Source organism: Mugil cephalus, chromosome 7 (assembly GCF_022458985.1).
Source record: "Mugil cephalus isolate CIBA_MC_2020 chromosome 7, CIBA_Mcephalus_1.1, whole genome shotgun sequence".
Lineage (NCBI taxonomy): Eukaryota > Metazoa > Chordata > Actinopteri > Mugiliformes > Mugilidae > Mugil > Mugil cephalus.
The window spans coordinates 23,340,664-23,360,503 of record NC_061776.1 but is presented as its reverse complement, the minus strand read 5'-3'; the positions used below and the strand labels follow the sequence as shown (position 1 = coordinate 23,360,503).

At 45.8% G+C, this 19,840-nt stretch overlaps 1 protein-coding gene across 1 annotated transcript in view; it reads right to left on the bottom strand.

Annotated features, from left to right (window-relative positions):
- The window catches only part of LOC125010662, a 141,560-nt gene that overhangs the window by 88,550 nt on the left and 33,170 nt on the right, over positions 1-19,840 (bottom strand). The window contains exon 2 of the mRNA XM_047589423.1: positions 4,637-6,454. Coding sequence (XP_047445379.1) covers positions 4,637-6,151 — 1,515 coding nt within the window. The 5' untranslated portion in view covers positions 6,152-6,454. The remainder of the gene's footprint in view (positions 1-4,636; positions 6,455-19,840) is intronic.

Sequence of the window (19,840 nt, the reverse complement as noted above, 5' to 3'; positions counted from 1 at the left end):
ATCACACTAATACCACCACTTTTACTCTTGGGATGATACTCAGTCTTTCAGATTTGGCTCCAGATGTAATGACAAACCTTCCAAAAAGTTAAACTTTTGTCTTGTCAGTCCACAGAGTGTGAACAGAGAGAGTGTCCCCAAAAGTCTTGGGGATCATTTAAGATGTTTTCTCGTCAAACGGACACGAGCCTTTATGTTCTTTTTGCTGAGCAGTGGTTTTGGTCTTGGAAGTCTTCCATGCAGGTCATTTAAGCCCAGTCTCTTTCTTATGGCAGAGTCATGAACACTGACCTTAACTAAGGCAAGTGAGACCTGCAGTTCTTTGGATGTTGTTGTGGCGTCTTTTGTGGCCTCTTAGATGAGTCGCCGCTGTACTCTTGGAGTAATTTTGGCCAGCCAACAGGTGTGGCAGTAATCAGGCCTGGGTGTGGCTAGAGAAATTGAACTCAGGTGAGATAAATCAGTTATGTTTTAAGAGGAGGGGCAAACACTTTTTCACACAGGACCATGTAGGTTTGGATTTTTCTCCTTAGTAATAAGAACCTTCATTTAAAAACTGTCTTCTGTTTAAAATAGTTTGATGATCTGAAACATTTAGGTGTGACATGTACACAAGGAATCGTGTAGGGTGCAAACACTGTATTTAGAACCTGCAAATGTGTGTGTGTTTGATTTGTGCAACTTTCACACACCAGGGGAGGGAATTAAATGTTTGTTTACAGCCGCAGTGAAAGAGGTATTCACAATTGAACTTGTAAATACCACAATGTGGAAATATTCCATCTATTCTTCATGTGCAGCCACTTAACACACATAACACAAAGAGACAAACAACCGTTCACACTCAGAGTCACACCTACGGCCAATTTAGAGCAACCCATTAACGTATGTCTTTCGATTTGACAGCCGGTGCACTGGGAGAACACTCAGGAATGCACGGTGACAGTGCTAACCGTTGCACCCGCGCCACCCCAGTGTGAAGATGCTGCAAATAAAATTAAGATTTAAATTACTGGTTTGAGAACCTGCATGGAGCCTGAGCTCCAGTCCAGCGTCTCCTCTAAATCAGCGCGCACGCCATCTGAATCTAGTGCAGGAGCGGCACAAACCACAAACAGTCATATTTTATTTGTTTATTATGTGTTTTGTAGATGCAGAATATGTGAAGAGACTCTAGCTGGCAAATACAAACAACATAAAAGACAAATACTACAAAAGTAAACGGCGGTGGAATAAATGTAGTTATTTTCTACCACTGACTTGCAGCTAATGAGGACAGGGTTTTGCTAGAGTGAGCTTTAGAGAGAGAGGGGGAAAAAACACACACGCCAGCGCTTACATTCCTGTGACAGCCTCCTTCTCGCCATTGCATCACACTGACGATTCCCTGTGAACGCTTTTGCAGTGTCGTACTGTATGTGTGCACACTGCACTCGCAGGTGCTGCACAGAGGTGCAGGCGTTATCAATAACAGAACAACCAGTAACTGTGTTATTTATACATCGGTAGGTGCCCTCAGGCAGGAAGAATCTCCTAACTGCATTTTGCAGAGCGATTTTCTGCGGTGAATCTTAATGAATGATTCACACTAACGAGAAGGTTCCGTGTTCTGTACCTTGATGTCTGACGTCTGCATGTTATATATTCACGCTGCGCCGTTGCGCGAGCGTCATGTGTGCCACAGAAAATGACGGTAATTGTGTAATCCTGGCATTTTTCACTTACTGTGAATTATGTATGCTCATGATGATGTTAATGACATGCAAATGATGATAATAGCCCAGGTCCATTTCCTGTGGCGCCGTCGAATTAGGTATGCACAGTCACCAACGTGCAAGGTAGCTCGAACGCTTTCCTCGCAATAAAGGTGACAGGGCAAGATGAAGGGAGAAAAAGTCTTCCATGTCACGTTTCCTCCCCACATGATGTGCTCGGGAGTTTGCATTTCAGGACGAGAGTGAGGGGAGAAGAAAAGCTAATCAGAAAGAGGTGATTTTTTTTTTTTTTTTTTTTTTTTATCCCAGCTCTGCTGAGGCGCCTTTTCTCCTCAAGAAAAATCTGTGTTTCTTTCACACTGCCGCTGCAATCACTTGAAACCCCATTACAGGCCATGTGACAGCATCAATTAAATTCACAATTATCACGGGGCAGAGACACTCCGACGTGGGAAAATATAGTAACACGGCATCATCTGCGACTGTGCGTGCACTCGTGTGTGTGTGTGTGTGTGTGCGCGCGTGTGGGTGTGTGTACACATGTGTCGGCGCGTGTGGGACTGTGCGCGTGTCTGTGTTCGGGAGAGACAAAGTGAGAAAGAGTGCTCATAGAAAGTGGAAAACTGAAGCAGACAATTTGCTGCTGCAAATGATTCTTGGCCTTTCTGGCAACTCATGTGAACCCAGACAACTCTCCAAAAAAAACAAAAAACAAGACAGCGCGGTAAACAAAAACTCAACAGTATGAAGACATTCCAAGGCCCACTCCAACAACAGTGGATGTGCGGCGGGTGGCTCATTGGGTTAGGGGCTGCCTCGGCTGCTTGTTCTTAGGTTTAATAACAGATTATCTGTTTTTTGATGGCGCTTCCAGCTGTTCGAAATCAGACAAAGTGCTTATAAAATATCCACGGAAAATTGCACTGGGTGCTGTGTACACAAAGTTGGCTCCTAATTCATTACCAGTTTAGCAGCAGAGCCTTTGTCTCCCATTGACATCACAGATAAGAATCTTGGCTCTTGTTTCCAGCTCTGGTGGAGATTTATTCTGACCCAACTGTCTGCGTTCACAAAAGACATGAATCAGAGCCCACAGAATCACACTTTCACTTGATTGTGATGGGAGACTAATGGTGACAAAGACCTAATAACTGATTTTAGGAGGGACACGTGTAGTGAGTCACAGGCACCTGACGGAGCCTGAATTTGGATTGCGCTGCATCTGGCAGGTGGAGATGTTCTGGCCTATAGAGTCGATGCCTTCACGCTTTCCATCACAGCTGTAACGCGATGGGAGAGAACAAGGCAGCATGTCCACATTGATCTCTCTACCTATAGCACTGGCCCACACTGGAGCTGAGCGCGAGATTAAAAATTCATAAGCGTATTATGATCTATAAGAGCATTATTCATGTGTGTGCCGTCACTGTCTAATGCACTGGGGTACTAATCACACGCATCTCTACCCCAGCACACACACACACACACAAATACACAGTCACAATAGCGTTCTGGGTGTACTCCAAGTGTCAGCACTATCATATGGGCATGTGTGTGTGTGTGTGTGTGTGTGTGTGGCCTGGCGTTGTTCCCTCCTTGAGTGCCATACAATGTGCTGGCATAAATACCTGCTTGACACAGCAGATTGGCACTAATGGTTTTACACGCGGTGCCATCTGTAAGCTGGACCGTTGGCTCTCGCATCTTTTCTACGCACACCAACGGTGCTGCACAGCGCCGAGTTCAGGACGTCATCAGTCATAATGCAAAGGCGAATTAAAAGTTGGCTAATCGTCGAGGAGCCCGCGAAAGGACCTGCCCATCTGTGTGCACCTGGATGTTAAAAGCTAAAAAATCACGAAAGCAATCTGAGGTTTCTTTGTTCGTCGAGCGCGAGACGCAGCCCGCCGAGAGGCGCCGGCCCGACTCGAAGCACTCACGTGTACGCACGCCTCCTTCTTCTTCTTACAGTGTGGCTTCCGACAGACTGCTGCAGTCACACAGGGATCATTACTATTCATTTGCTCGGCAAACCGGCCACACAGGCTTATAAATTAGCTCATCTACCGCAGCTGGGCACTGAGACAGTTGGCTCATGCAGGAGGACCAAGAGTGCAGCCATTGCAGTGCCGGGCTCCGATGCACCTTCTGTCCAGTCAACGTGACCTCCTCCGTGCTCATCTGCTCAGTCTTGCGAAGGAGGAGGAGGAGGAGGAGGAGGAGTGAATGTGTGTCGAGGACTGGGGGTGAGACATGCCCAGTCGATGGTTCTAATAAATTGCAGAGCAATAGGACTACCGCCCTGTGTGTGTTGTGCTGAGGGAGAGCGCGGTGATAAATCCTGTCAAAGCGGGTATAAATCAGCTTGAATAAAATAGCATTAGCAGGACCTTGCAGCCCTCTGACCAACAGGAAGGAGAGCTGACAGGTTTGACCTACAGGGAAATGAGGGAAGTCTCGGACTACTCTCTCTTTCTGGCTTGGGGGTGGGATCAATGGTGGAAGAGAAAGCAAAGCTATTAATTCTCCTGGATATGTCAATTCCCACTGGTGGGTGCAGATTGGTAGTGATCATGACTAGCCCCTTGGGCAGATGGGATCTGGGGCTTTTGTTGCGCCTCAGTACCCCATTGATTCATTGAAGTTTTTACGACTACCTGGAAGGCACCACATCACAGCAGAGGAATGTAAATCAATTCCAATCGCAGGTTTATAACAATGCACACAAAAAAACCTCAGAGCATGACTGTGGGGTTAAGATATGCTAAACATCTCCTGTACCAGATGTGTACCAGGCTCCAAGAACCGAGGTTAAATAAGCCATGTAGAGCCTTGTAGCACTGTCTTAAATATTCATAAAACATTCATAAAATAGTTCATAGCCTTTGTGAATGATGAATGAAGTTTTTCTTTGTCCTTACCCGTCCGATGAGCACAGGTTCAGGCCCGGCGTATTCTTCGATCACAAAGAACTGGTTCCAGATCCAGCTCCTTCTGCTGCGAGAGCGCGACCCCCTCCCCTCCGTGCGGTCACGCACCTCCTCTTCAACCTCTGACTCCGCCTCTTCAAACACGAGGCCCTTCACGTCTTCTGGATCGACAGCTCGCACGTCAGTGTCTTTTGCTTCCTGCATCCACTCCGGAGCAAGATGGAGCCTCAGGACATGGCTGCCATTGACAAGTTTGTTGTCTTCATCTGAGTACTGAGCAGTGCTGAGTTCTGTTTGAGCAGTGTGAGCTGATTCTGCTAATGGGTCTCTACGGGAATCTGCTGCTCTGTTCCCTAGCCTCACTCCCAAGGGTTGCATTGTCAGCACAGATGGGGGGGAATCATTTGTTTCAGAGGGAACATACAGCGGGAGATGTTTTGTCGATGTAAATGGCGGTTCTGTTTGGCTGGCCATTACTTCTTTCTCCAGGCCGAGGCCGACCTCGCTGCGAGGCGTTGACAGCAAATGGACGAGGTGTTTGCTCTTGCTATCACCACCATCTGAGCCCTGTATTCCCAGGTCGTCCTGCCCTTTAGTAAAAGCTGGCTTGACTTCACTTAGCGGATTAGGACGAGTCTCCAAGCCCGGGTCTCGATTAAGATCTGGAGTGGTGACGGGGCTTGCATAAGGAAAAGCTGTCTGATTATCAAATCCAATGTGAGGCTGAGTGACAGCCATATCTTGTCTCTGCACTTTCTGACCCTCTAACTGTCTGTGATTAACGTCAATCAAATCTCTCTTCCTGCTGCGGCTGCCCTTGCTCGGGAAACTCAAGCTGGGAACGCTCTGCATTTGGGAATTGACTATCCTGACTAGGTTCTCCTTCGACAGCAGCTTCAGGACTCCGTAACTGCCAGTCAGGTTCAGCTTCCGGTTTGACTCCACGCTTAAACCTTTTCCCGGCACGCCTGTGGTGTGGACGCTCGGATCAGGTCTGCCCCTGGACCTGGAGCCTGATTTAAACCGGGTTTTGTTAGAGTGCAGATCCGGCTTGTGACGGATTGTGAACGTTTTCTCCGATTTTCCTGTTTTGGAGGACTCCGCACTCTTGGTGCTGTTTTTAACTTTCTTCACGTCCTGGTTGAACTCCTTGTGCGGAGTCCCGTCTTTTTTATTGACAGAGTCCACCTCCCGCTTGGGCTTAAACGCTTGCCTTTCCCTGTTAGCTCCTGCTGCAACGGGATGATTCTGCAGTATTTTAGAGTAAGAAAAAGATCCAGCGTCGCTTGCCTGCTCGTGACTAATCACGCTTCTTAGAGTCACCACAGACATCGCGTTGGAATCCATGCTCGCATCCCATTGGTCCACAGGTCTGCTTTCACCCAGTTTCACCATGCGCGATCCTCCCACCCCCCTCCGCCGTACAATCTTGCCGGCCGAGGCACCTCCCATAAGCCCCTCCCAAAGGCACAGAGAAACCAGTAGGAGAAGACTTCTTGTAATCATCGTGGCTTGTGGTTAGATATCCTAATTTGAGCGAGGTTTGCTGTGAGGCAGGCCTTGTTTTCCGGCTGTCTTCATTCTCTCTTCTGCTTTCGATCTTCTCGTGCACCCCCTTCCTCTCACTCTCCCATCCCGTGCCCTTCACACTGAGCCGGAGGGCAGGTGTCAGTCACTCCTTCTCTCGCTCTCTCTCTCTTTTTTTTTCACGCTGCCTAGTATCTCCGTCTATCTCAGCAAGCCTCCCTCTGCCGGTTTCTTGCCTCCTGCGAAGCGTCTCATTCGGTTTCCCACAGAGGGTTGAAGACCCTGAGAGAAAAGATAAAGATAATTAAGTTAAAACTTTAATCACTGCTCTGTGTTAATTAAGTGTCACAGACAGGTAGAAGAACTCATAGACAGGCCGGACGGACCTAAAAAAAAAAAAAAAAAAACAGAGCAGCAGAGCACAAATTGATTTATACATTTATAATGACCCAAATGTTTCTTTCCTTTCGTTCGGAGGATAGACAAGGACAAAACGTATCATCCTGCTATTGTGCGCGATATTGGATAACGTTCATTATAAAAAGCTCTGAGCATTTATTAATGAGAACGCCAACTGTCAAGGATTCCTGACTGCGGTGAAACGAGACACCAGACATGAAACCAGCTCCGTACCACTTTGTTGTGTGATTAATTAGCTGGATTGAAATTGTTCTTTGATCACTCATTTAGAATGTCAGTGAAGATGTAGGCCGTAGATGCGGATGCACTTTGTTGCGTACGGGGCCCAAAGCGATCTAAAAGGTTCCTGGATTCTCACGCGTCTGACTCACGCTCTCAGCGTGTGTCTCTCACGCACTCCAACCTCAATTGGAAATCCTACGCCGAATCAAAATGTCAGATATCAATCAGTGTGCTTGTTTTAAGATAAGAGCGGCGGGCACCCTTCAGAAGTGTTCCAGTAATGTCGACCTACGCATCTGACAAGTCAATAATGTGACTATTTGCCAGATTGCATCAACATAAAACCCTTTTCATTACCGCTGTGTGCACAGAGATAGAAAAGCACGCGTATGTGTAATTCAGAAAACTCCACTTTAAATGGCAGCGATATGCCAATATGGCACTATACTTCCATGAGCCGGGAGGACTCGCATGAGGTTTTAAAAAACAATGGGCCAAATCAAAGCAGCAGAGACAGATGGAGACTGGCTTTTTAGTTTGTAGCATCCCATATCTCTAATAACGCAGCTCGACAGCAACTTTCATTAGACGTCCTTTCTGACTGGTCCTCACCTCTTCACCTCATCATAAACTGTGTTTTCCAAAACAGTTAGGAAGGAAACCTTCTACAGCAGAATATAAAATGTCCTTATAGCGTGTGAAAGCTGTGTCGTGGCTCATGCTGCATCTTGTCCTGTGCAGTGTGGTGTGGTTCGTCTGGGCGTATGACACTCGTCGCCCCTGCGGTGCAGACAGACCCTGTCAGCACATTCACTGGGGCATGACTGAAGTCGGGACGTCCCTCTCGGAATACTCTTCGCCCTTTTTCCTCCCTCATTCTCTCCTCAACGTTCCTCAGCTCCCTCTCTTTTCAGCATCTCTTCTCAGCGTAGAAGGAAAAAAAAAAAATAAAATAGAACCCACCTCTCCCCCTCCTCTGTGTTCTGTTTTCCCACCTCTCCCACTCACCACCTGTCTCCTCTCTCCGGCCTATCCATCTCGGTAAATCTCTCCCTGCCCCCTCTCTTTAACTTCCTATTGTTTTAGTATCCCGTCCCCTCTGCTGCTCGCTTCCATCCTCCCTTCCCTCCCTCTCATTTGTGTCAATCACCGACCTGTCACCGCGTCCCTCACCCTCCGTGCACTCTCGCCTCAATCAATCAGCCAATCTCTTTCCTCTGCCGCGCAGCATTGGAAGTGACAGGTGTCTCGCTGGCTACCATGTCGACAACAGGCCGCAACACCATCATCGTGCATATAAATCCAGTCACCGAATGATAAAATACAGCAAACAGGACGTATCCAGTGGCTACATGAGACGAGCTGCAACATTTTGGAGGGAGGAGGTGAGGCCGGGTTCGGCTGGGTGTTATCTTCAATGTACAGCATGAGGAGGCGATCGGGAGAATTCAGTGACAAAGTCTCTCCCTCTCTCTCTCTCTCTCTCCCAGAGGAACTTATCAGCCGGGAGTTTGATGGCCAAGCAATCATTGCCATGGGCACCTTGTTAACAAGCCTGGGGCAGGTGGTGGGATGCAGGGCGGAATATCAACACGACGCCAGCTGAGCGCGAGTTCATAACGTTTTCGTGCGGCACGTTCCCACAATTTGAGGCATTCTTTGAAGCAGCAGAAGGAGGAACAAAACCCCATTTATTCTTTGATTCTTTTTTGTCTTTTACACCATTTTCAAGGGAGAAATTTAACTCAGAACAGAGACCGAGGCACTCTTGTAATTTATTGATCCATGCCGCAGCCTTTCACACCGCGCTCTGCACCTTTGGGGAGAGCTATTGTAATGCCATTACCCTGTGTGCATCGGCCTGTACAGCAGTAAGTGAGGATAATTGGGTGCTCCAGTTTGAAGCACAAGGGAGCTCATATTTCCTCATTAGAGTTTTATAATGTAATACGGCGAAACTGTTGTTTTCATCCTTGTGGAACCAGCGAGGATCTGGAGGGGGGGGGTTTAACCCGTAGCCGCTGCCGCGATCTCAAGCAGAGTAAATAGGGATGATGATGTGATGCAGTCGGTCGCTCCAGGGGGCCTCTCGCTTCCTAATTAGAGTTTTAGAAAATGTATAGTTGCGGTATATTCTCAAAGCAACGTGATTTCAATTGTACTGTGTTTTCTTTGTAGATCCTGCACACCTGGAGCAAGACTCAGGGTGAACTGATTAATTGAGGCCATAAGTTCCTTCATTATTTCCCCCATACCAGCACCCATCCGGGCCGAAACTCAAATCCCTCCCTGGTTCGTTAGTATTGGAGGCCGATCCTCGCCATCGATTGCGAGCTGTCACCAACTTAGCACGACTGAAATTTTTAATTACAATTCACCCGCTCGCTTGGTGTGCGTCTCTTTTTCTCTTGATAACCCCGCTTTCAAACAGGCACAAACCGCAAACTTTACGGGCACCTCCTCCACGGATTCAACGCACACAACGCATTGCTGTGTGAATTCAAGCCCTGTCGACCTGTTTATCCTGCAGATAAAAACCTTTTTTCTTTTTTTTTTAAATTCACACTTTAAAATGCCAACGCTAACAAAGCTAACAGGTCCTCGTTCATCCAGCCTCTCCAATGCGCATTCATAATGTAACACATAAAAAAAAGAACTTAAATAGGCCCTGGACACACACACAGAAACACCACTTATATCAGCACTGCTGAGAAAAGTAAGGAAAGCTCTGGGGACCGCCTCTCTGGATGCAGTGGAGTCAAAGAGAAGAAAGGGAGCGCTCTCTCACACCAGGAGGGAAGAGAGAAGGCAGCCACCCCAAAAGAATTATGCATGGAGTAACAAAGGCGAGCTCCAGAGAAGAGATGGAAGGGGGAGAAGAAGCAAGCCATGTTTGATGGAATGGTTCTGGGCGCATAAGAGAGATGGGAGACATAGGAGGGGGCTGGGGGGAGGGGGGGGGGCCTCTTTGGAAGACCAACCTGGTAGCTTTTAAGTGCAAAGCCCCGTAAAGCAGCTCCGTCCTCACCCTGAACCTCGGCAAGATAAAAGCCGACCCGTCGGTGAGCGAGGAGGCGAGAAGCATGAGAGTGTGTTAATATATGAATATCTTCTTCGCCTTTGTCCTCAGACTTGTCTCTATCTCAGCCTCACCAATATACTGACAGCAGGTGCTGACCTCCCTTGGGAGAACTCCAGCCTATGAGCATCGGATTCCTCTCCAGAGGCCGGAGCTTTGCGGAGGACAAGGCAAACAAGCGCATGTAAACAGCGTCACAGCCCACATCTGAAAAGAGAAAGTGGTATAGATTTACAGTTTTGCATGGGGACATAATTGAGAAATTCAGTCCACTCAGGGGTGGCTGTTTGCCTGAGATTATGACTAAAAACACCCAGTGTAACAGAGCAGCAACATGGGGCTCTGGATTTGTTAGGCTTTCAGCTAGATCAATGGGGTCACCATAAATGGCAAGAATCAGAGCTTGTTGAGCAGCGAAGTAAGAATGCTGCAGTTTAGAATAAAAGACAAAAATGTGCAGTGAATAAGATACAGGACTGTGCTGCAGCAGCTGCTCACGCTTCCATCAGTTGTGCCGACTAAGTTCTAAGACACCAGCTCAAACACTCCGTATGTTTCTCCTCTGTCATATATCATATTTCTTTCTTTTGGAGATGAAATACTGAAAACTATGTGCAAAAACTACACTATTTACAAAACACTATTATTCAGAAGCACTTCACATTTCAGGAGCTTTTCTTTGTGCTCTAGGGTAGGCCTGGCACAATATAAGAACTGCAGAACATTAGAATTTTCTGAATAATTCACAATGCAATATTGGTAAGATTAAGAAACAATAACTGTGTTTATTGCATATTTAGTGTATGTTTGATAAACGACCAAAATGGTGAGTAATGAAGAGTAAAACAGGCCTCACATGAATGCAATGTCAAGTTGACGTTGACGACTGAAACATAATCACTAGCAGGTGACGGTTACAGCCTCACCAGCTAGTTACTGCGTTTACTTCCTTTCTCATAAGAGTGTGAGCCATGAAACTGTAAATATGATCTCTGGAAACACTGGCACTCCAGGACATCCTCACATGGCTTCCTGTTAGCTGCTGCGATTTGTTGCTGAATCAATTCTATGCTTTGACTGCGTTGATTTTTATGATGAACTACGGTGCTGTAAGCAATCTGGATGGTTAAAGTACTAAACTAAATATATATCAATCCAACATTCGGAGCAGTTTTGTGTGTGTTTTGGCTTTTCTTTGGGCAGGAAGCCCACGTATGTCTCTGGAAATACTCTCCGTCCTCTCTTTGACATTTACATTCTACCCAGCAGCAGTAGCAGCTGTCTTGCTGGTTACACGGACTCAGTCGCAGACAAAGGTTCAGGGACACACTTTAGTCCAAGTGAAAAATATAAAGTTACACCAGCTATGAAATTTGCTCGGACACAGCTGGAAACGTGTCCATGAATTGTGTACAATTGAAATGAAAACCTTCCCCTTATTATTCGGCAGCCTTTTATCCCGAGTCATATTTTACACTAAGCGTATTCCATCACTCTAGACGGGTCATATAACAGCTACTATAAGCCAACATTAATATTGATTACCAGGTCACGGCTGTGGAGGTGGGCTGTGAAACAACTTTGGCAGAGGGGTAGTTAAACTTTCATGTTCAGCATGCGAATCACGAAATCCTTTTTGCTTATGTACTTTTATCGGAAAAGTAGCAGCGGTGAACAAATCTATTTCTTACACTGTATGGAACTGATCATAGGTTTAAATGGGGCAGCGTCTTAATCCATCCCCGCTTAAGTAAGCCCTGTTACATCTGCTGTTACTAGGTGGAAACACCCATAGATCTCTACATAAAAGCTTGGTGCGGGGTGTTTCAAAACAGTACAACAACACAAGGTCCACGGCTGCTGCTTTATCTCAGGCTACAGTGTATCAACTGGAAGAGGTGCCATAAAGATCAAATAAATCTTGACAGGAGACAGTCCAGAGAATCACAGTGCCAGGAGACGTGCCAGCGGGTCACGACTGGGACAACATTTGTGGCCCATATTTTACTGCCTTGGCCGGAGTTCAAGTGGCTCTCATTCCGATATGTCTGGTCCTAAGGTAAAGTGCTGGCTAAGAGAGTGTGTGGGTATACCGACGGTGACAGCGCTGACCCACTGAGGGCCTTTGATTTACTGCTAGGATCTGCTCACCATTCAAGCCTTTTAAAAAGATAAACTGCATTATAAATAGCAGAGTGCATGATTGGTAATAAGGCAGAAATTTGCACCTCGCCAAATGTCTTATTTTATTCACATCCGACGCACGGATTCCCAGCCTCTGACAACCTCTATATGAGCGTATAGCATTTTAAGATAAACATAAAGCTAGTGGCAATCATTAATGTTAACTCTGGTTGTAAAATTAAATAATTAAAATCCATCTCAGCTCCTAAATATCTGTAAAGCTTTACACCAAAGAGAAGGCCATCGTTACTTTCAAAAACATTTGCGATATATTATATCTGTGTTATATTAGTTACGGTTACATCTAATGTGCACAGATCTATTATTCATGTACATTACAGCGCATAAATCACTTAACAAGTAGTAGCTTAAGCTGATATCTTTTTTCTGACCAGCACAGCTGAAATAAAGTAGGTTTTAACATTAAAAAAAATATACTGTATATAGTTGCGATGTTCTTTTTCCAGTGCACAAATTAATCCTGTGTCACTGAACTATAACAATATCATTCCACCTCCAGGCCCGTCTGCTGTTTCTCTGCCGAGAGGCCGAAGGAGCTGATCAGCTTCAATGATCTTCATGCACAAAGGTCAGGAGATGTTTTGGGGGGTTTTTCGAGGCAGGCAGCTCACGCGGCTTCGGCCGACATGTCTCTGGGTAGGGCGCTCAGCCCGTGTGCTTCCTGAACGGTGAGTCATCAGCTGCCAAAGCAGTTACCGAAATTACACCTGATGCCTATCAAACCCGTCTCTCTCCCTCTTCTGCATGGCTGCACGTGCGCCATCAAAAGGCGATCTGATCCTTTCAGCACTCCGGGCTGACATTTCGGCAGAAGTCCTCGAGAATTGCAGATGGACTTTGTCTCCCCGAAGTTGTGCGTGCGTTTGTTCAGATGTGCGCGAGAGAATAAAAGCCCCCAATTTTTTTCCGCGTGGGCTTTTAGTGAAAGTCTGTAAGAAAATTATTCACTCAAAGAGCCTATTTGCATGAACTCTGAGTATTCCCACCTGTCACGTCTGCGAGTTACAAAGCATCACAGGAGCAGATTGATGAAGTTAAAGCAGAGGTGCTTCACTGCGCAGCGCGGGAAGCTGTTTAGACGGCGGTTTAATTCGCGACATCCTCTCCCTCCACCTTTGCCTCCTGCCTTTCAAGGGCGTTCCTTCCGAGACGCGCCGAGGCCGGACGGGAAGGTGGCCCAGAGGACACGGCGAGGTGAGAGCGGGTCGTTTCGGAGATTAGCAAACAAAACACGTCCAAGGTTGTCTGCGATAATATGTGATGCATGGGGAGGAGGCGGCACGTCTCAGAGTAGCGCCGAGGCCGGTGGCCAATGGGAAGAATGAATAATGACACTCGATATTCCGCATTAAACGGCCCGATTCTCGCTCCAATTTACATTTAGAGATCTTTCTCATGTTTATCTCCCACCCAGGCAGGAGGAGAGTGAGAAGAGGAAACATCAAGCAGGCTCACTTTTAATGCCCCTCTGATACAATCAATAAGCCTCCGCTGAGCACTGGAAATTTTCTCCGGATGTGCTCACCACAGGTGTTTGTGGTCTTGGTTTCTAGTAATACTCCCCGGTGAGGCGAGCTGTGAAAACAAGTGCGTAATATTTTGAAGATGAAGGGGGTGTTTGTTCAGTCTCAAGTGGCACCTGAGGTATGATTCTGACGAGAGGAAGGTGTTTGGTTTTGATTTCATGCTAATACAGAAGTGCGGTGACATTTTTTATTTTTTCCCCCCCAGAATATTTCTAAACATGTGAGGCGCACGCTTCGAACGACAGCGCACAAATATTACTTGACGGCTGAAAATCACGTTTAACACATATTTAACTGGCAAGGCAGTGTAAAATGTCTGCAGCCGCACTAGGGCCATACTTAAGGCGTCAGTTTTCTTGAGCGGTTCTCAGCTTGTCAAATACCGTCTGAGACCACCCACACTTGAAAAACGCTGGGATTTGGGTGGGATGCTGCAAATATTTTTCTTTTTTTTTCTTTTTGAGAATTTCAGAAACCAAAAATGCGACATTCTTCTACAGGAAAAATTTCTAAATTACAGTTAAAAACCAGCTACAGCTGATACAGAAGAGAATGTCATTAGTTCTGGAGGTATTTTGTCACAACCTAATTAAAAAATATTGTAAAAGTAAGAGGAGTTCAGCCGAGCTGTAGCAATGTATTCAGTGAAGAAAATGTAAGAGCCAACTCATCACGCAGAAAGTGTTTCAATGAAAACTCAGGAGGTCACCAGATGCATTAGAATATATCTTCTAGGAGATATGAATGTATTTCTGTCTCTAGTTGACGTGGAAAATGTTCACTAAAGGTTCACTGAAATTTCCCAGTTTGTGATTAATAAAGCATCTATCTATCTAACTGATAACTACCGTAAAATGATTGTAATCAGTCACCTGGGGAAAATATATATAAGGAGGTCATCCATCCGTTACCTGCCTAAATATTTCAATCCAAAGCATCAACTAACTGACAAACACAACAACACAAGAGAGATAGAGTTTGGGACCACTTATCACTCCGAAACAAACAACCTCCATGCAATATTACGCTGTATACAATATATGAGAGACCCCCAGTCTAGGAGTTAGGGGAGGTGGATAAGGCCTTGCAACTGTCAAAAAGGAAAGATCAATCTTTAGAGTTGTTCGACTGAATTTTGAGGCCTACATTGACTTTTTTTTTCTAGTTCAAAGAAGCATCTCATAGCTCTGGGTGGGAAGAATTCTGAGTACAGATCTTCTGGGAACCTTGAACATTTTATGTGCCTGTACGTGTTGCAGATGAGGAAACAGGCGCTAACTAACGGTCTTGCTTCATTAAAGTTCAAGGAATCACGTAAGTCAATGACTGATCAAATGAGCATGTTTTACTACCACAAATATTTAATTCAGGAACAAAACGCCATATCTGGGGCCCCTCAGACTTGGTTATCTAAATGCGTTCCCCACGATCCAATCACAAAATAAACAGCAGCAAATATTTGTTCACTCCTGGCATTTTTAAATTCCTCTCAAAATGCGTGTCGAGAGCCAATTGCGTTTGTGGGTTCTGTATGCAGATAAACACTGACATCATTTGGGGTGGACTAGAATATGTTAAAAGCTTCGGTCTCTAATGGATACCTACCACTGTACCGCAACCACAAACAGCGCTGTCTGACGTGTGTGCATCCTGACATGAATGGAGACCCACACAAGGCTCAGGTTATTACTGCTTGCAGCAGTGAAGGAAAAGTCTCCAGTAACAAAGGAATATAAAACTACTGGATAATTTACCAGTAGTTGGTTAACAGCTACAGTGATAAATGACTTTTACAAATAATTATCGGACATCATTCATGGGTCTTTTTTCTTTTTCAGGTAACCATTTATAATAGTGGGTTTGTATTTGTTTCTGTGTAGAAAAACTCGCTGGCACTATTGCCTGCATCTACTACGCTTATGAAATAATAATAAATAGTAATAATAATCATAATCTTTATTTCTATAGCACTTTTCAAAGTAACATTAGAAAGTCCTTAACAAAGACATACAATCTTAATAGCTAATAAAAAGCAATCATAACGATAAAACACGGGAATACAATTAAAATCTTAATTTAAACTTTAAGAATAAAAGTGTGTTTTAAGAGGAGGTTTAAAGGGGATCACAGAGTTAGCTGACCTGATTTCCTCAGGCAGATCATTCCACAGCTGTGTCACCTGCTGAGTCGGTTGTGACCCAGGACACACTGTGGGTACACGCTATCACAGAGCCCCCTTTAGATGTGGTCAGAGATCAGATCTCTCCAGTGTGCCCTCAGTGCATCCTAGGTATGTACAACTTTAAGCTGACCACTTGAAGTCGGATCAGTGAAACAACCAGGTCTAAGGGTTCTATTCATTCATAAAAAGCTAACATTGGAGGCATTTTTTGGGGACGGCTTTAGCCGGGGACAGGTAATCGAAATCGGGGACATCTGGTCACCCTAACAAAAACGTTCTCATTCTGCCACTTCGTTTTTCGGACCTTTCCATCTTCACCACACATTGCAGTGATGCAGTATGATCAAATACACTAGTCTGCCGGTATATTAAAAATTAAAAATTTATATCATGAAGGAAAAAAATACCGGTATTCCGTATGAACCATTACACCGCCCAGCCCTTTTACTAACTCGACAACATAGTGCAGTATTCATCTTGCTCATATCTATTCAGCAATGCCTTGTATCTGTGTTTTGTCAGCGCCATCTACCCCAAGGATGTTGTTGTGTCCTGCTCCCTTATCGTAGCCTTCTGTATTTGAGCCTTTGCGCCGCTGGTTTAACAGGCCTGGAAGCTTGTACTGTCACAGCTTTTAATCCCCCTCGTTGAGTCACTAAGTCCCAGCCTTATTAGCATATATCCCCCTCCCCTGTTTGTATGACTTTCATGCTCCCTAGGCCTTCTCCTGCTCCTGCACCATAACTGACAGTATATTTTTGTAATTCTAATAACATTGCCCTGATCTCGAAAATTCATTTCGCTTTTGTCTCTCCTTATTTGGGTCAGTTTATTGTTTTGTTTATTTTTCGGCGGCTCAGGGAGACAGAGCAGATTGCGATATGTTTAAGTCCCCATTTCTGGCAGGTTATAACGCAGGGCCACCTTGGGTGAGGATCGGATAAAGGATGTGGAATTAAAACTGAGTGCTTTGTGCGGCAAGATGTTGTGCAATATCCAGTAAGGCGCTGGCAGCGAGGCGGTTGTCTCCTTTTCAGCAGGGCAGTCGTCACCTGAAACGACAGGCTGCCACGTGTACAAGCAGTTCGCTGTCCTTCCCTCTTTTTTTCACCTTCCAACAGTATTTTTGGCGGCACCTTCTTCTTCCGCACTAGTTCAAAGAAGAACAACAAGGCTGTGGGTGTGTGCTGAGTGAAGATTTCCGAGCTGCGTTTTCCCGTCTCGGTGGTATGAAGCTGGGTGATGTAGGAGATCAAAGTTTGGTAGTGTTATATGTTCAGGGCCATTTTTTTTTTTTTTTTTTTATCCCGTGGGGTGCATTCACGCTGTGCAATGTTTGGGATGTTCTGCCACCGCTCCAAAGCCGGGACTATAAATTCAGTTTAAGACGTGAGCGGCAACACACACACACACAGACTACATTAAACACGTGCACAGAAATATCTTTTCAGACACATCGGATCAGCTCCCCACCTATCCCTGCCTTGAAAAGAAGGGGCGCTGTGAGGATCTTTTCACCTTTCAAGGTCACCTCCACCTCAGCATAGGTGCAGGAATGATCCCACCTCTGTGTGAAGGCGAGTTTATAGTACTGCAGTGGCTACACAGACTACACCGGTGTGAGACGTTTATACTCGTGCGCTCGTCGGTCTGGCTCACTCTGTGACAACACAACCGAAACGGTGGTCGTCGTCGTGTCTTTTTTGCCACTCTGGTTCATTTTTGTTTCTACTTCCTGCTTCACTTGCAGCAGTGGCGGCTGAAACTTTCGCCAAAACTTCACCAAACACAAGTCATGCAAACCTCCTCGGTTAACCTTTAAGATTCTTTATTGATCCTGAATAATCAATTCGAAAAAATCCCAGAAACGGAGAAAGCAGCCAGAAATGCTGAAGTGGAAACGCGCTCCCGCACTTCCATACGGACCAATCACAACCCGTCCTTTAGAAATCCCTTTTACTCTCCATCAGAGATGGAGAGAACAGACATCGGATATCAAAAGACCGCAGGGGGAGAACCCCCTCCGCCCTCTGCTTTTGTCTCTAATATGGAGCTGGGATAGCAGGGGCCGATGCGTTTAGAAAAGCCCTGTGTTTCTCCCATAAAAACCACATCTATGGCCGTGGAGAAGCTTACACTGTAATCCTGCATGACGGATTGAGTCTGCCACTGCAGCACTCTCTCTCTCTCTCTCTCTCTTTCCCCTCCTCTCGTTCTTTTTCCCCCTCCGTCGTTTCGTATAGAAACTTCTGTGCCCGGGCACGGGGACACATGCATTCGTCAAACGCAGCACAATATGTGCACAAGGGCAAGCGTGCGCCCGCAGACGTCCGTGTGTATGTCTGCGCGGGCTCCGCGCGATCGCTCCGTCACCACGTTCTGCTGGAAGACGCACAGCGGCCTATGGCTGTTGAAATTTTGCGCCGGCAGTCACGAGAGAGAATAAATAGATGTCGGTGGCAGGGAATGGAAAATAGGCTTCCCTTTTTCGCAAGTAAAAAAGAACACAATGTAAAAGATACCGTCACACAGGCTTGCACAGTACAAGAGAATAAATCCCAATGGGAAGTCTCAGCGAAGGCGAGAGCTGGAGAGGTATATAGATGACCTGGATTTTTGCATCTACGCTCCCATGGTATGGATTACTGCACACTGCAAGAAATGGCCCTTACTATAAAAGACATTTATATGCCCAAGGATCACTACCAGTTGGAACCCTCTAAGCCTGATTTGCTCCTGTCCTTATCCATCTTTTCTCTTGTCAATCCACCTCTTTGTCTCCTTCCTTGCTCATTCGCTTTGCTTCTTTTTTTTGTTTTACCTCTTCTGTTTCATAATCTTCCCCCCTCACTCACTCACTGTTTCGCCGTCTCTCTCTCTGTGGGTATAATGCATTCAAAGATCCTTCTGTGGCATGTGGTAGAAGTTATCACCCCATCTCTCTCACTCTATCTTTCTAATCTTTCTTAATCTTCCAGCCCAGAGTGAAGTGAGAATTAGTTTCTCACTCTCCCTCATCAATCTCTCTGTTGCACCTCCCCTTCTTCTACTTCCCTCTATACCACCTCCTTTTACCGCATCTCTTGCACCCCCCCGCCAACCTCCACCCCTCCTCTGGATCATCCTTACCAGCTGCTTTCTTAATCCTCCTCTTCTCCACCATCTCTCCTCTTATTCTGCTTCAAGTCATCGACAGGTCTGCAGAGGTTGCTTCTGCTTTCACCCTTGTGTCTCTTTCTCCGTCGCCTTCTCGTTCCACTTCCACATATCGCGCTTAGATAATTTTTTAGAATTATTTTTCTTTGCCTTTGCTCTATCTTCAAAAAGCTCTTGGGAGTTTTGCATTCAGACCAGCCTGTTAACCCTGAGCAGCGGCCGCCCATGCCCTCACAAAAAGATAGGAGATGTTAACACTCGCTATCTGACACATCGAAACACTTCAAAGAGTCGGCGTGCGTGAAAAAAAAACTGTCACATCCATGAAAGGCTTCATTCATTCATTTCCGCATAAAATTCCAAAGTTAAAAGAGCGCACTTATAACATGTCTGACAGCAACCCGTCTTTTTTCAGGGGCAGCTTTTCATTTCCACACTGTTTGCGATTTGAAGCATTTTGACAATTGTACTCGGTTGCACTCAGTTGGCAGGCCAGAGGAGCTGAAGGCCAAAGAGCGGAAATTGTCCCCTTCAGCTCCAAGTTCAGAACATCACACATATTCACCACAAAATTGTATTACAATTAGAAATATATTGTGTACACATCTGTCTTCAAATTTCCCACTACAAACTAGGGGTTGAACAACTATGGATTTTGACTAATGCGTGGTGATAGTCAAGTCAAAGTCGACTAGTTGATGACGTCAAACGTAATAACACAGTAGAAAGTAATGCTTTGCAATAATCGAATCTAGCACACTTCAGTTTGGAAAGTGGGGCCTGAAGCTCAGGGCCGCAGAGACTTCTCATTGGCTGATTTGAAGCAACGGCCAGGGACAGGTCTTGCTAGCTCAGCTAACATCATTGATTGTATATAC